The following is a 13,639-nucleotide window of genomic DNA, read 5'->3' on the forward strand; positions in this document are numbered from 1 at the left end:
GCATTGGAATGGGCTGCCCAGGGAGGTGGTGGAGTGGCTGTGGCTGGAGGTGTTGCAGCCAAGCCTGGCTGGGGCACTTAGTGCCATGGTCTGGTTGGTTGGGCAGGGCTGGGTGCTAGGTTGGGCTGGCTGAGCTTGGAGCTCTCTTTCAACCTGGCTGATTCTATTACTCTATGATATTTGGAGAGAGATATACAGAAAAGAAATGACAGAAGCAGATACAGCATCCATGGTGACCCCAACACAAAACTTAATCTGTAATCCACAGTGCTCCAATCCTTCCCTCCCACCCTGCCTCTGCCATCCAAGAGGCCTAAACACAAGCCTCTGGAGGCCCCAAAAGAGCTCTGCTCCTGACATGTTTGTCCTGATAAAGTGGCTTCTGCCCAACACAGGGCAGGAGGAGGAGGAGGAGAGGAGAAGTAGCTGACTTTGCCTTTAGTTTATAAAGGGGTAGCAGAATTAGAGGATTGAATAGCAAATTTCTAGTCCCCAGGGATTCTTTTAACCATATAGGTCTTCATCTGAGACTCCCCTCCCTGCCAGAGCAGGAGCAGAGAATCCAGCACAGGTGACACAGGAACACATCCAGACAGGGCTGCAAAGGCTCCACAGAAGGAGACTCCACAACCTCTCTGGGCAGCCTGTGCCAGGGCTCTGGCACCCTCACAGCCAAGAAGTTGTTGCTGCTGTTGAGCTGGAACTTGCTGTGCTGCAGTGTCCATCCCTTGCCCCTTGTCCTGTGGCAGGGCACAAGTGAGCAGAGGCTGTCCCTGTCCCTTCCTTCCTGCCCCCCAGTCCTCAGCTCTTGACAGACATTGCTCAGATCCCCTCTCAGCCTTCTCCTCTGCAGCCTGCCCAGCCCCAGGGCTCTCAGCCTCTCCTCCTCAGGCACCTCATGTCGAGGTGTTCTACTATTCCTCTCTAACCTTTCTAACTGCTCCCTTCTCACTTTCCCACTCTTCCTCCCCCCCAACCCTTGTCCCCAGCCTGTCAACCCAACCATCTGTTTTTGCCCTCAGCTGCTGGGGCAGCAGAGCTGCTGGGATGGGGAGGCAGAGTGTGGCATTTGAACAGCAAGCAGCTTTCTCTGCAGCATGGAGGTGCTTTCAGAGCTGCCTTGAGAATGGCTGCATGCTGAGGGAGGCCTGGCAGGTCTGCAGCCATTGCAAAGCAATTGCATTCAAATCAGGAGGGAGGAAGTTTGGCTAAAATTGCCCCCAGGTTACCTATTTCTGAGGACCTCAGCAGCACAATAACCTCTTTGAGGGATTCCAGGGCAGGATCCATGAAAACTCTCTTTCAGTGAATGAGAACCTGATGACATTCTCATTTCTGGGCTGCAAATTTTGAACTGATGCATTATGCACCAGGCTGAAAGAATCCTTCTTGAAGGAATAGAACTGCTCCTGTAGAAAGCAAGAGTGAAGCATTCCTGTGCTAGGAAGAGGTAAGGTGAACACTTCCAAACTGAATTATCCAAATAAATGATTGCAGCCAAGTAGAAGACACAAATAACCAACTGCCTGGTGGGGACCATGTGGAATACTTGCTCCTTAGGTACTCTGCCCAGGATGCTGTCTGTAAACTCCATTTATAGAGCAGGGAGAGATATAAATCTGTTGGTTTTTTTCCTTCTTTTTTTTTCTCATGAGCTTCTGTTGTGGAAGGCACAGTCCTGGTCAGTATCTTTAGTGATGAGCTGGAGCAGGGCATGGAGTCCAGCAGCAGTGAGTTTGCAGATGACACCAAGCTAGGAGCAGCTGTGGAGCTGTTGGAGGGTAGCAGAGCCCTGCAGAGGGACGTGGCCAGGCTGGATGGGTGGGCAGAGGCCAATGGGATGAGACTGAAGAAGGCCAAGTGCAGGGTTCTGCACTGTGGCCACAGCAACCCCAAGCAGCACTAGAGGCTGGGGCCAGAGTGTCTGAGAGCAGGCAGGCAGAGAGGGAGCTGGGGGTGCTGGGAGAGAGGAGCTGAAGAGGAGGCAGCAGTGCCCAGGTGGGCAGCAGAGCCAATGGCATCCTGGGCTGGCTGAGGAGCAGTGTGGGCAGCAGGACAAGGGAGGTTCTTGTGCCCCTGTGCTCAGCACTGCTCAGGCCACCCCTGGAGTGCTGTGTCCAGCTGTGGGCTCCTGAATTGCAGAGAGCTGCTGAGGTGCTGGAAGGTGTTGAGAGAAGGGCAGCAAGGCTGGGGAGGGGCCTGGAGCAGAGCCCTGTGAGGAGAGGCTGAGGGAGCTGGGGGGGTGCAGCCTGCAGCAGAGGAGGCTGAGGGCAGAGCTCATTGCTGCCTGCAGCTGCCTGCAGGGAGGCTGTAGCCAGGAGGGGTTGGGCTCTGCTGCCAGGCAGCCAGCAAGAGAAGAAGGGGACAGAGTCTGAAGCTGTGCCAGGGCAGGTCTGTACTGGCTGTGAGGAGGAAGTTGTTGTCAGAGAGAGTGATTGGCATTGGAATGGGCTGCCCAGGGAGGTGGTGGAGTGGCTGTGGCTGGAGGTGTTGCAGCCAAGCCTGGCTGGGGCACTGAGTGCCATGGTCTGGTTGGTTGGGCAGGGCTGGGTGCTAGGCTGGGCTGGCTGAGCTTGGAGCTCTCTTCCAACCTGCTTGATTCTCTGATTCTATGATTCTGCAGCCAGCAAGAGCTTCCTGGGTACAGCTGCTCATCACCATTGCAGTAGCTGATCTTGTCTCTCATTTCAGTGATGCCAAAGATGAAGTGATGAAGATCATTCAAAGCTCACTCTGTTCCTTTGTATGACATAGCAATAAAAGATTAGACATTCCTCTCTAGGATGTCTTCCTCCTGCTTGGAGTAGGGTCAGTAAAGTTGGGTCAGTGAGGTCTGTAGCAAATCCCAGTGGGAAGCTCACCTTGGGTTGCTGGGGCATAGGCTGTGAGCCCTCCACAAACCCCTGCTAGGACTTCTTCCCATGTGTAGCTCAGGTGGTAAAGAACACTTAGAGGCTTCCTTTCTGCAGGAGTGAGGAAGGTATTTGTGTCATCCTGATGTTTTTCAGGGCTGGTGAAGTAGCTGCTGCTATGTCTGTGATGGAGAGGGATGAGTTATGGACAGTAGAAATGCCCTGCTTTGGGGTCAGGCAGAGGAAAAGCTCTGCAGGCTTGTGCTGGTCTCCAAAACCTGAGTGTGAGCTGCTGCTAGTTTGGAGGTCTGAGGTTCCTCACGTTGCAGGTACCACCTTCAAAGAGCCATCCTGTGGGATGCCTTCTCTCTCTTGTTTGCTCCTTGTCTTTGGGAAGCAGTGGGGGCCCTTTACACCCATGGGGGTGTTCTGCAGGGAGCTGTGCTGCTGAGTGCTTTGGCTTTTCTTGGAAGATCTGGCAAACCACAGGCCAGGATGGAGGATGAGGAAGCCTCTGGACAGCATCTTAGCATGTCTGATTTATGGCTTTTATCCTGCCTCCTTGCCCTTTGCCCCTTGGGGCTGGATGTGGCTGTGCAGGCAGGCAGGGATTCAAGCTGGCTCTGTGTGCAGGACATCCCCATCCACATGCTCCATGTGGTTTGCTCTCCTCATGCTGGGTGTGCATGCTGACTCTGCCCTGCAGCTACCAAACTGGCTCCTTCCATGTCCTGTCAAGTCTTCCTCAGCCTGTGGAGCAGCAAGAAGTGCATGCAGACAAAAGTTGTCCTGAGCCTGAAATTCAGTGGGAGCTGTTCTTCATTTTGCACTTAATCAGTGTGTGAATGGAGCAGGACTAGAGCTGGGTAGGTTCAGACTGGATGTGTCCAGAGCACAGCCACGAGGATGCTCAGAGGCCTGGAGCTGCTCTGCTATGGAGACAGGCTGGGAGAGTTGGGGCTGTGCAGTCTGGAGAGGAGAAGGCTCCCAAGAGACCTTCTTGTGACCTTCCAGGATCTGAAGGGGGCTAGAAGAAAGCTGCTGAGGGACTTGTTAGGGTGTTGGGTAGGGATAGCACTGGAACAGATGGATCCAAGTTAGAGGAGGGCAGATTGAGATTGGATGTTAGGCAGAAGTTGTTCCCCATGAGGGTGGTGAGACACTGGCACAGGCTGCCCAGGGAGGTGGTGGAAGCCTCAGCCCTGGAAGGTTTTAAGGCCAGGCTGGATGTGGCTGTGGGCAACCTGATCTGGTGTGAGGTGTCCCTGCCTGTGGCAGGGGGCTTGGAGCTGGCTGCTCCTTGAGGTCTCTTCCAGCCCTGACAGTTGTGTGGTTCTGTGATTGCAGTGTGCAGCTTGTTGGACTTGAGTGTTGAAGTAGCTGCATGAGTTTGGGCCACAGGAGTGCATCCTTTGTGGCCTGTTCCGTGGCAGGGGGTTTGAACTGGCTGATCCTTGAGGTCCCTTCCAGCCCTGATGATTCAGTGGTTCTCTAATGGCAGCCTGACCACAGCCTGGCTGCTGGTGGAATGCTGGCTCAGAGCAGCACTCCACGTGTTTGGCTGCTGCTGTCTGGCAGGGTGCTGATGCCTCAAGTGACTTGTTTATTCCTGCTTGGAAGAGGGAACCAGCAATAAAAAGAGAGCAGTGTGATGGATACCATGTGTATGGGATGGCAGATCCATCAGCTGGGGATGGATCTGTCTCATCCTATCTTACGAGGAGGCTGAGGGAGCTGGGATTGGTTAGCCTGGAGAAGAGGAGGTTCAGGGGTGACCTTATTGCTGTCTACAACTACCTGAGGGGAGGTTGTGGCCAGGAGGAGGTTGCTCTCTTCTCTCAGGTGGCCAGCACCAGAACAAGAGGACACAGCCTCAGGCTGCACCAGGGGAGATTTAGGCTGGAGGTGAGGAGAAAGTTCTTCCCTGAGAGAGTCATTGGACACTGGAATGGGCTGCCCGGGGAGGTGGTGGAGTCGCCGTCCCTGGAGCTGTTCAAGGCAGGACTGGACGTGGCACTTGGTGCCATGGTCTGGCCTTGAGCTCTGTGGTAAAGGGTTGGACTTGATGATCTGTGAGGTCTCTTCCAACCCTGATAATACTGTGATATTTAGAGAGGACAGAGCTTGAAAGCATCTTAGGTTGTTAAGGAGATGTTGGGGCAAGGGAAGCAGCATCCCAAGGTATCAGCCATGGGCATCATTCATGCCCCAGATTGGTTTGGGTGGTTGTTATAAGGTGATTGAGAAAAGCTCTGAGTCACTTTAAAAGATGGACAGGAAAGAAAGTGAAGATTGTGCAAGTGGTGGAGAAGGATTCTCTTCATCCTGCATCAGCCCATGGGTTCTGAGAGCAGGGCTGGCTCAGTCTGGAGAAGAGAGGGCTCCAAGGAGACCTTCTTGTGGCCTTCCAGGATCTGAAGTAGGCTACAAGAAAGCTGCTGAGGGACTTGTTAGGGCATCAGGTAGTGACAGGACTGGGGGGAATGGATCCAAGCTAGAGGAGGGGAGACTGAGATTGGATGTTAGGGAGAAGTTGTTCCCCATGAGGGTGGTGAGACACTGGCACAGGCTGCCCAGGGAGGTGGTGGAAGCCTCAGCCCTGGAAGGTTCTAAGGCCAGACTGGATGTGGCTGTGGGCAACCTGATCTGGTGTGAGGTGTCCCTGCCCATGGCAAGGGATTGGAACTGGCTGATCCTGGAGGCCTCTCCCAACCCTGACAGTTGTGTGGTTCTCCATGTAGGCCAAGTCCCCCATCCCTGCCTGTCTGCCTAGCTGAATGCATAGTAACCCCAGGATGTGAAATCTGTGTTGTGTCCTTCAAGCAGAGTGAAGGAGCACTTCCTTGGGCTTGTTTTTCACAGGATATTAACTCTGTGTCCAAATCCAGTGGCTTCCAAATTCCAGATCTAATCTGCTGTGACTCAGAGTTTGCACAGCACTACTTAGAGTAGCTGGAAGGCACAGTGGTGTTGGGAGAGTTGTGTCAGACTGTGCTGAGGAGCAGGGTCTGGGGTGGTGAAAAGCTCTACAGGAGCCTGCAGTGTGAGTGCAGCCCAGACACAACCCTGTGCTTGGCTGCAGCAAGAGCAGTGTGGGCACAGGGCAAGGGAGGGGATTCTGCCCCTTGGCTCTGCTCTCCTCACACCCCACCTGCAGTCCTGGGGGCAGTTCTGCAGCCCCCAGCACAAGCAGCACATGGAAGTGTTGGAGCCAGTGCAGAGGAGGCCACCAAGATGCTGAGAGGGCTGCAGCAGCTCTGCTGTGAGGCCAGGCTGAGAGAGTTGGGGCTGTGCAGCCTGGAGAGGAGAAGGCTTGGAGGAGACCTTGGAGTGGCCTTGCAGGATGTGAAGGGGGCTGCAGGAGGGCTGGGGAGGGACTATTGACAAGGTCTGGGAATGAGAGGACATAGGGGAATGGGTTTGAAGTGGCAGAGGGGAGATTGGAACTGGCTGTTAGGAAAGGGTTCTTTGCAGTGAGGGTGGTGAGACACTGGCACAGGTTGGGGGTGGTGAGACACTGGCACAGGTTGAGGGTGGTGAGACACTGTTGAGGGTGCTGAGACACTGGCACAGGTTGGGGGTGCTGAGACACTGGCACAGGTTGGGGGTGCTGAGACACTGGCACAGGTTGAGGGTGGTGAGACACTGTTGAGGGTGCTGAGACACTGGCACAGGTTGGGGGTGCTGAGACACTGGCACAGGTTGAGGGTAGTGAGACACTGGCACAGGTTGGGGGTGGTGAGACACTGGCACAGGTTGAGGGTAGTGAGACACTGGCACAGGTTGGGGGTGGTGAGACACTGGCACAGGTTGAGGGTAGTGAGACACTGGCACAGGTTGAGGGTGGTGAGACACTGGCACAAGTTGAGGGTGGTGAGACACTGGCACAGGTTGGGAGTGGTGAGACACTGGCACAGGTTGAGGGTGCTGAGACACTGGCACAGGTTGGGGGTGCTGAGACACTGGCACAGGCTGCCCAGGGAGGTGGTGGAAGTTTTTAAGGCCAGGCTGGATGTGGCTTTGGGCAACCTGATCTGGTGTGAAGTGTCCCTGCCCAGGGCAAGGGACTGGAACTGGCTGATCCTCGAGGTCCCTTCCAGCCCTGGCAGCTGTGTGATTTCCCTGGCAGTGAGGGTCACAGATGTCTCCATCTGAAGAAGTGCCCAAGCAGCAAAGTGCTCACTGTGGTTTTCTTCCTCGGAGCAAGGTGCCTAGGAGGGGTTCAGTGGCAGCTGGGTGGTGTTCTTTGATGCCAGTGGCAATCAGGATTGGTTCACTTTTGCCTCTCTGCTGTTTTCTCTTTCTTAAACTATGATGAGAGCTATTTGCTGCAAAGTTCTATCACCTTGTTCCCCTTCCCTACATCTCTCAACCCCATCAGACTGGGTTGTGATTCTCAGCACCTATGAGGCAAGTGGCTTTTATTCTGCTCTCCTTTTCCAGTGGCCTGGGGGTTTTTAGGTCACCTCCCTCTGAAAAGCCAATTCATTACATCAGCTTATTGGAAAAATCAGTTTGCTTCCCCCCACCCCATGCTCTTAAAGTGTAGCAGGAAGCCTTTGGGTTGGAGCTCTGGGTGGTGCTTCCTCTTTGGCAGTCCTGCTGATCTCCCCTGACAGATATTTGTTGGGAAGAGTGTTCTGAGTAGACAGAACCTGGCAGAGAGGTTGCCCTGCTGCAGTCAGGGGCTGGGATTTTGTGGTCTGCCATGCCCACCTCGAAGGTCTTGTGAGTGGCTGGTGGCAGGGCTGCTCCTGCCCTTCTCCCATCACTTTCCTGGTAGGTGAGAAGAGCCAGCATGAGCCTTGTCAGGGGGAGGCTTGGGGAGATGTGAAGCCTGTTCTGAGTGTGCCAGTTTGAGCCTAGCTGGGATATTTTGGTGAGAAGGATTAGATGCTAGGCTGTGCAAAGGAACCAGTGCTGATGGCTGCTGCACTCATAGGCTTGCTGAGATGGGTAACAACAAGGACGCAAACATAGATAGCAGAGTCTCTCTCTGGGCTTTGGGCTGCACTTCTCTCTCTAACCTAACTTGCTGCCTGACTAATCCTTCTGCTTCCTAACCCCCCCCCTTCCAACCCTCCAAACTCACCTTGAACGTAAGGCAAAGTCTGGGCTAAGGCAGAGGGGTGGGGAGAAGGTGGCAGGGTGGTTGGGAGCCCCTCCTGGGTGCTCTGGTTTCTGGGGGGGGCTACTGTGTTTCTGTATCACCTTTAACTTATCTATTGCTGCCTATAGCTGCATAGGTTGTAAATACCTGCTTGGATCTTGTGCTGAGCTGTGAATGTAGAGCTTCATTCATTCACTTTCCAATGGCTGAGTCTGGTCTGGGTGATTTTACTTAAGTGTACTAAAGTGTACTCACACCGAGCCATGTTGTACCATGGTGGTGTTTTCTGATGCCTTCCTCATGCCCTTGCTCCTCTTGCAGGACCACAGAGTGTCAGGGGTTGGAAGGGACCTCAAAGGCTCAGCCAGTCTAACCCCCCTGCCAGAGCAGGAGCACCTAGAGCAGGTCACAGAGGAACACAGCCAGGCAGGTTTGGAATATCCCCAAGTGCTCATCTCTGCATAAGGATGAGAACCCTGGGAAAGATAAGTCTCAAGGCAAGGTCAAGCTTGGCCTGGCCCAAGGCCTTGCAGCTAGGGAACAAATTCTGCAGTGCTGCATTGATACCTGGTTGCTCCTCCTTTGAGGACAACCAACCACAGCTGCAGAGCACAAGGAGCTTGGTGCCAGCACAGCAATGAGAGCTGTTTCCAGCCATAGCTGCCCAGCACACAGCTGAACCATCTGTGCTATCAGGTACCTGCAGCCTCTGGGCTGGGGCAGGATAAAGTGACCTGCTTGGATAAATGCAGGACTCTGCAGAGGGTTGGGGCTGTGTGGCAGTTTGGTGGGAAGGTGTGGACCCAGGAGTGCAGGGGAACAGCTGGTAGGAAGCAGCCAGCTCCAGGTTTGCTTGCAAGACGAGAGGAGAGTTGGCAAGACCCCTGGCATGGGTGTGAGATTCAAGGATGGCTCCTCAGCTGATGCACAGGAGCATGGTACCCTGAGTGGCATCAGGGAAGGCTGCAAAAGCCTTGCCAGGCTCTGGGTTATGTCTAGCTGTAATGGCAGAGTGCATTTATTGAGGCTCCACCTGGAGAGCCCACCCAGTTCTGGGCTCCCCAGTTCAGGAGGGACAGGGATGTGCTGGAGAGAGTCCAAGGGAGGGCTGCAAGGATGCTGCAGGGCCTGGAGCAGTGCCTGAGGAGGAGAGGCTGAGAGCCCTGGGGCTGGGCAGTCTGCAGAGGAGAAGGCTGAGAGGGGATCTGAGCAATGTCTGTCAAGAGCTGAGGGCTGGGGGGCAGGAAGGGAGGGACAGGGACAGCCTCTGCTCACTTGTGCCCTGCCACAGGACAAGGGCCAAGGGATGGAGACTGCAGCACAGCAAGTTCCAGCTCAACAGCAGCAACAACTTCTTGGCTGTGAGGGTGCCAGAGCCCTGGCACAGGCTGCCCAGAGAGGTTGTGGAGTCTCCTTATGTGGAGCCTTTGCAGCCCTGTTCTTGCCAGCAGGGCAAGGGGGAGGATTCTGCCTCTTTGGTTCCCTGAGACCCCATCTGGAGTACTGTGTGCAGTTCTGGAGCTCCCTAACACAGCTGTTGGACTGGCTCCAACAGTTCCATCATGGTTTGGGAGTTCCCTGCCCCCCCACTCTTATGAAATCACCCAGACTAGACTCAGCTGAGCTGGCAGTTAAGCACTGAAGCTTTCTGCTCACAGCTCAGCACAAGACACAAGCAGATAGTTACAATATTCACAGCTCCAGACAGCAGCAGACAAGGTAAAGGGAATGCAGAAACACAACAGCCCTGCCAGAAACCAGAGTGCCCAGGAGGGGCTCCCAACCACCCTGCCACCTTCTTCCCACCCCTCTGCCTTATCCCAGACTCTGCCTTGCAGTGAAGGTGAGGTTGGAGGGTCAGCCAGGGGGGTTAGGAAGCAGAAGGATTAGTTACACAGCAGCAGGCAAGGGAGAAAGCAGACACTGACTCCAAGACACACACACTCTGACTGTCTCCCACTGTCTTATCTAGGTTTGTGTTCTTGCTTTTACACAGCCAGCCTATGAGTGCAGCAGACCTCAGCATCATTTCCTTCTCACAGCCTAAAATCTGTTTTTTTCCCATTAAAATATTCCAGTGAGCCTCAAACCAGCACAGAAAGTCCATTTCCTTCTCCTTGCTCCACTTTGTTCTACTGGAGAGCAGCAGAGCACAGCCCAGCATTTGCTTTGCCATCCCTTGTGGGGTGGTTATGTGCAGTGCCATGCTTGGGTTCCACGAGGAAGCCTATGCACAAAGCCTTCCAATGGGGTGATTTAATCAACCTTCAATCACATTTAATCAGCTTTAAGGTGCTGACACTTGATAAACCTGAGACACATCTCCCTTGCCAATGTGGCTTGGAAAACAAGCAGCTCTTGGGGCCTCTCCTTTCCCCCTCCCCCTTCTCTTCCTTATCTGGCCTTCAGAATAATCTGTGTCTTTTGAAACTGAAGGGGAAGGGAAGGTCTGAAACGTTTGTTTTGGCATTGCCTTCAGTGCTACACCACTGAGGTGGGTTGGGTTTGATTTCCTCAGTGACCAAAAAAGAAACAAACCAAAGGTGATTTCTCCTTCATCAGCTGATGAAAGCCAAACACTGTGTGTGTACTTTCTGGAGGTGCCCTCAGCCTCTGCCACCGATTTCCATCCTCTTCCTGAGCACATCCAGCTGGCAGCTGGCACTGGTGGTGTGCCCCAGGGATCAGTGCTGGGCACAGTCCTGTTCAGTATCTTTAGTGATGATCTGGAGCAGGGGATTGAGTCCAGCATCAGTGAGTTTGCAAATGACACCAAGCTAGGAGCAGCTGTGGAGCTGTTGGAGGGTAGCAGAGCCCTGCAGAGGGACCTGGCCAGGCTGCATGGGTGGGCAGAGGCCAATGGGATGAGACTGAACAAGGCCAAGTGCAGGGTTCTGGACTTTGGCCACAACAACCCCAAGCAGCACTAGAGGCTGGGGCCAGAGTGTCTGAGAGCAGGCAGGCAGAGAGGGAGCTGGGGGTGCTGGCAGAGAGGAGCTGCAGATGAGGCAGCAGTGCCCAGGTGGGCAGCAGAGCCAATGGCATCCTGGGCTGGCTGAGGAGCAGTGTGGGCAGCAGGACAAGGGAGGTTCTTGTGCCCCTGTGCTCAGCACTGCTCAGGCCACCCCTGGAGTGCTGTGTCCAGTTGTGGGCTCCTGAATTGCAGAGAGCTGCTGAGGTGCTGGAAGGTGTTGAGAGAAGGGCAGCAAGGCTGGGGAGGGGTCTGGAGCAGAGCCCTGTGAGGAGAGGCTGAGGGAGCTGGGGGTGTGCAGCCTGCAGCAGAGGAGGCTGAGGGCAGAGCTCATTGCTGCCTGCAGCTGCCTGCAGGGAGGCTGTAGCCAGGTGGGGTTGGGCTCTGCTGCCAGGCAGCCAGTAAGAGAAGAAGGGGACAGAGTCTGAAGCTGTGCCAGGGCAGGTCTAGGCTGGCTGTGAGGAGAAAGTTGTTGTCAGAGAGAGTGATTGGCATTGGAATGCGCTGCCCAGGGAGGTGGTGGAGTGGCTGTGGCTGGAGGTGTTGCAGCCAAGCCTGGCTGGGGCACTTAGTGCCATGGTGTGGTTGGTTGGGCAGGGCTGGGTGCTAGGCTGGGCTGGCTGAGCTTGGAGCTCTCTTCCAGCCTGGCTGACTCCATGGCTCTGTGGCTGTGCAGCAGCAGCAGTGGGCTGTGCAGTCTCTGCAGCATGGTGTGCCAGGTTTGGGGTGAAGCTGGCATCAGAAATGATGTCCAAGAGGCTTAGAGCATTGTGATCTGTTTGTTGGTTAGAGGAGGAAGTTTTCACGTGCTAAACACTTGAGAAAGAGAAGATTTTAATAGGAGTGTGTTGAAACAGTCCAGTATTAGCCACACTGACCTCTCTTTGTGTGTTTTGCACATCCCTCCCAGATTTCCCCATGGATTCCAATAACGGCAACTGTCGAGGCGCTGGCATCGGTGAGTACTCCTCTACCAACCTCTGGGATGAGCTGTAGCCTCTCCAGCCCTTCTAACACGTGGTGAAGGAGGAGGGGTCCTGTGTGATGCTTGCTCTGTTGTGTCCAGGACGCCTGTAGGATGTGCTCTGGTGTCCCTTGGGCAGGTGTGATTCGGCGCTGCTCAGCCTCTGCGTGCAGCTGCCTGAACTCACCCAGTCACACAGCTGCCAGGGCTGGCAGGGACCTCAAGGATCAGCCAGTGCCAACCCCCCTGCCATGGACAGGGACATTCACACCAGATCAACCTGCCTACAGCCACAGCCAGCCCTAAAAACCTCCAGGGCTGAGGCTTCCACCACCTCCCTGGGCAGCCTGTGCCAGTGTCTCACCACCCTCATGGGGAACAACTTCTGCCTAACATCCAATCTCAATCTGCCCTCCTCTAGCCTGGATCCATTCCCTGTAGTCCTATCACTACCCAACATCCTTACAAGTCCTTCTGCCTGATACTCTAAGAACTCCCTCAGCAGCTTTCTTGTAGCCCCCTTCAGATCCTGGAAAGCAACAAGAAGATCTCCTTGGAGCCTTCTCCTCTCCTCTAGCCTGCCTTTGAGCACTCCTCTCTTCTGCTTTGCTCAGGGCAAAGCTTCCTTGGAGTCAAGAGAGCTGTGCTCATCTCATGACAAGTTTTGTCTTGCACAGGGGGGAGCCATCCTTAAATGGCTTTGCACTGGCCTCAAGGACTGAAGGTAATGGTTCATTCTGACTCAAACTTGGGAATTCTGACTCAGATTTGCAAACTCAAGTCATCTTTCTCTGTAGATAGTGTCAAAACTGCTGCTAAGCTGGGGAGGTTGAGGCTGAGACCTCCTGAGCCTGGTGTCATTCCAGCAGCTTTGGAATATCACAGACTCACAGGATGTCAGGGGTTGGAAGGGACCCAAGGAGATCATCCAGTCCAACCCCCTGCCAGAGCAGGAGCAGAGAATCCAGCACAGGTCACACAGGAACACATCCAGACAGGGCTGCAAAGGCTCCACAGAAGGACACTCCACAACCTCTCTGGGCAGCCTGTGCCAGGGCTCTGGCACCCTCACAGCCAAGAAGTTGTTGCTGCTGTTGAGCTGGAACTTGCTGTGCTGCAGTTTGCATCCCTTGCCCCTTGTCCTGTGGCAGGGCACAAGTGAGCAGAGGCTGTCCCTGTCCCTTCCTTCCTGCCCCCCAGCCCTCAGCTCTTGACAGACATTGCTCAGATCCCCTCTCAGCCTTCTCCTCTGCAGACTGCCCAGCCCCAGGACTCTCAGCCTCTCCTCCTCAGGCAGTGCTCCAGTCCCTGAGCATCCTTGCAGCCCTCCCTTGGACTCTCTCCAGCAGATCCCTGTCCCTCTTGGAATGGGGAGCCCAGAACTGGATGCAGTGTTCAAGGTGAGGCCTCACCAGGGTAGAGTGGAGAGGGAGGAGAAGCTCCCTGGATCTGCTGGGCACACTCTTCTCAATGCCCCCCAGGATGCCATTGGCCTCCTTGGCCCCAAGGGCACATTGCTGTGCCATGCAGAACTTGCTGCCCACCAGCACTGCCAGGGCTTGCTCCATGGGGCTGCTCTCCAGCAGATCACCTCCAGACCTCTACTGGTGCAGTTTATCCCTTCCCAGGGGCAGGACTCTGCTCTGATCCCTGCTGAACCTCACAGGTTCCTCTCTGCCCAGCTCTCAGCCTGCCCCAGTCTCCCTGCCTGGCTGCACAGCCTCCAGGTGTCCCAGCCCAGC

The 13,639-nt window shown here is 54.9% G+C and overlaps 1 protein-coding gene across 2 annotated transcripts in view; it reads left to right on the forward strand.

The window, feature by feature from the left end:
- The window catches only part of FRZB (frizzled related protein), a 38,733-nt gene that overhangs the window by 4,137 nt on the left and 20,957 nt on the right, over positions 1–13,639 (forward strand). The window contains exon 2 of one of the 2 annotated variants that reach the window (XM_064163986.1): positions 11,844–11,891. The exons of the other annotated variant lie outside the window; for it this stretch is intronic. Coding sequence (XP_064020056.1) covers positions 11,844–11,891 — 48 coding nt within the window. The remainder of the gene's footprint in view (positions 1–11,843; positions 11,892–13,639) is intronic. 2 annotated transcript variants of the gene reach the window in all.

The sequence above is a fragment of the Pogoniulus pusillus genome, chromosome 24 (genome assembly GCF_015220805.1).
Source record: "Pogoniulus pusillus isolate bPogPus1 chromosome 24, bPogPus1.pri, whole genome shotgun sequence".
Classification (NCBI taxonomy): domain Eukaryota; kingdom Metazoa; phylum Chordata; class Aves; order Piciformes; family Lybiidae; genus Pogoniulus; species Pogoniulus pusillus.